General features: G+C 31.3%; 1 protein-coding gene across 1 annotated transcript in view; it reads right to left on the bottom strand.

The window, feature by feature from the left end:
* LOC106461257 (peroxiredoxin-4-like) overlaps positions 1-2272 on the bottom strand; it is a 10226-nt gene that overhangs the window by 2583 nt on the left and 5371 nt on the right. The window contains exons 4-5 of the mRNA XM_013921064.2: positions 1921-2043; positions 1276-1441 (exon numbers count right to left, since the gene is read on the bottom strand). Coding sequence (XP_013776518.1) covers positions 1276-1441; positions 1921-2043 — 289 coding nt within the window. The remainder of the gene's footprint in view (positions 1-1275; positions 1442-1920; positions 2044-2272) is intronic.

Raw genomic sequence — 2272 nt, forward strand, 5'->3', positions numbered from 1 at the left:
GATTTGTGTTTTTCTAAAGTACATTAAACAAATAATGACAAGTTTTAATTTTTCTAAGTTAATTACATACATAATACTCATACGATTTTTAGTGACAAGTGAACTACAGTCTAGTATGGTTCTATTATGAATATTAACCTTTCTAGTGTCATTGGTTCACCAGCTTTTAGTGTTTTAACACCTCAAAATACCAGTTCTCATTGTTATTTAATCTCACTGGCTATCATTGTTAGCCCTACTACTGTGTATCTAGTTGACATGTAGCTCTTTTATTGTGTCATTAGCTGCCACTGTTAGCACTTCTATTGTTTCACCAGTTGACACTGTTAGCTTATCTATTGTGTCACCAGTTGACACTGTTAGTCTGTCATATAAACTTGTGATTCTCACTAACAGAGGGCACCATAGACAAAAAACACTAGATAGACAGTCACTCAGTTTGATTTATCTGAAGAAAATTCAAAACTTTTAATTTACATAAATTAATATCTAGTAAATCAAAGGTAAAATTCCTTAAAAGTCGATAGCAAACTAACTTTCTGTAGTGTAAGGTTCATTTAGCTTCAAGCATTTAATTAGAACAAAAGTTTTCAGTATCATCAAAATTTCAAGAAATATTTGAGCTAATTTTAAACTCAAGTGTTATGCAACTTCAGTAAGTTACCATATTTTATATAGAACTACAGTGAAAAAGGACAGATTTGAGATCTAATTATAGTTTTGGACTCATTAGATCAAATATTTTTGATTGATGTGTTTGACCATGCCCAAGGTCTCATAGATTAATTTACTCTAATTCTGCCTAAAAAATTTTAATTTTATGGTAGGCTGGTAGAGATCCTGATGAGTAATAAATTTGAATCAGGTATACGCACGCCCCATGCTTGGTATTGTTGGTACACAAAAACATAGCTAATAAAGAGGGAAAAAAAAAGGTCTCATAGCTTAATTTACTCTAATCCTGCCTAAAAGAACTTCAAGTGCATTGGCTATTGAGGATTTCCTCTTGTTTTTTTTATTATAAAACTTCATTTCAATTAAAGTTATATCACCTATGATTATGATAGTAAGTAACCAAATTTTATACAGAACTACAGAATTGAAAAATGATTCAGTCTACTGCCTATCACTCCGTTTCAACCAGTACAGTATTCCTTTAATGCCAGAACACAATTCATATTAAAGAAAATTAATTTTACTAACACAAAAGTAATGACGTTAAAGACTCTTCAGAATCTTGTGGCTAGATATTTAAATAACAGACACTCTACTTACAGTGTCTCCACCTGGTTTCCATCCTGCAGGGCACACCTCGCCATGCTTATCCGTGTACTGGAAAGCCTGAACTAAACGTAATGTTTCATCCACAGATCTTCCCACAGGAAGATCATTCATGGTAATCTGACGTAGAATGCCCTTATTATCGATAATAAACAACCCTCTGAAATAAAGAACCAGTACTAAAAATATAAAACAGAAAAGACACAAATTTAATAGGTTGAAAATTAGCCCTATTCACGTGAATTTTTATCATAAGTACCCAGTTGATTGACTAAAGAAAAAATTAAAAAATGGCTAAAATAGAAGGAACAACTTGAACAGAAGTTACATATTTGTAACATCTATATTAAGTACAATTTGTCATTGCTGAAATCAAACTATTTTTAAAAAGCTTTTCTAAGGCTATTAGATTACCTAATGTTGTATTCCACTGTTACAATGATGAATAACATTTTGTATTAAGTGCGGAAAAAAAAAATATGGATGTTTTTAAAAGATTAGAACAGGATAAACCTACAAGTGACAGACTTCTTGAAATAATAATCTATTTTCTAAGTTAAGAGTGGTGGTAATCAATTAAATCTTTTAAGTTTAATATTAAGTAGTAATATTAATATTTGAAACTAATTATGGTCTCACCTCAAAGTGTGTCCCAAGTCTTCCAGTAAAACACCATAATCTTTAGAGATCTGATGAGTTAGATCCGAGAGGATAGGAATATTAATAGGTCCCAGCCCACCTTGCTTCCGGGGAGTCTTTATCCTTAAAAAAAACACACAAAAAAATGTACAATAATATTTTTTGGATAAAAAGTGAAAGTTTCGAATAGATGGGAGACTAGAGCCTACAACCTCACTAACTAATAAGGGAATTAAACAAATTTAACTATTAAAAGTCCGAGTTTATACTCCATTGGTTATCAATCCTCGTCAGCTTGTGAAGTTCAGAACTTACTTTACACATTATTCACAGTATAACTCACAACATAACG

Source organism: Limulus polyphemus, unplaced genomic scaffold, assembly GCF_000517525.1.
Source record: "Limulus polyphemus unplaced genomic scaffold, Limulus_polyphemus-2.1.2 Scaffold922, whole genome shotgun sequence".
NCBI classification, from domain to species: domain Eukaryota; kingdom Metazoa; phylum Arthropoda; class Merostomata; order Xiphosura; family Limulidae; genus Limulus; species Limulus polyphemus.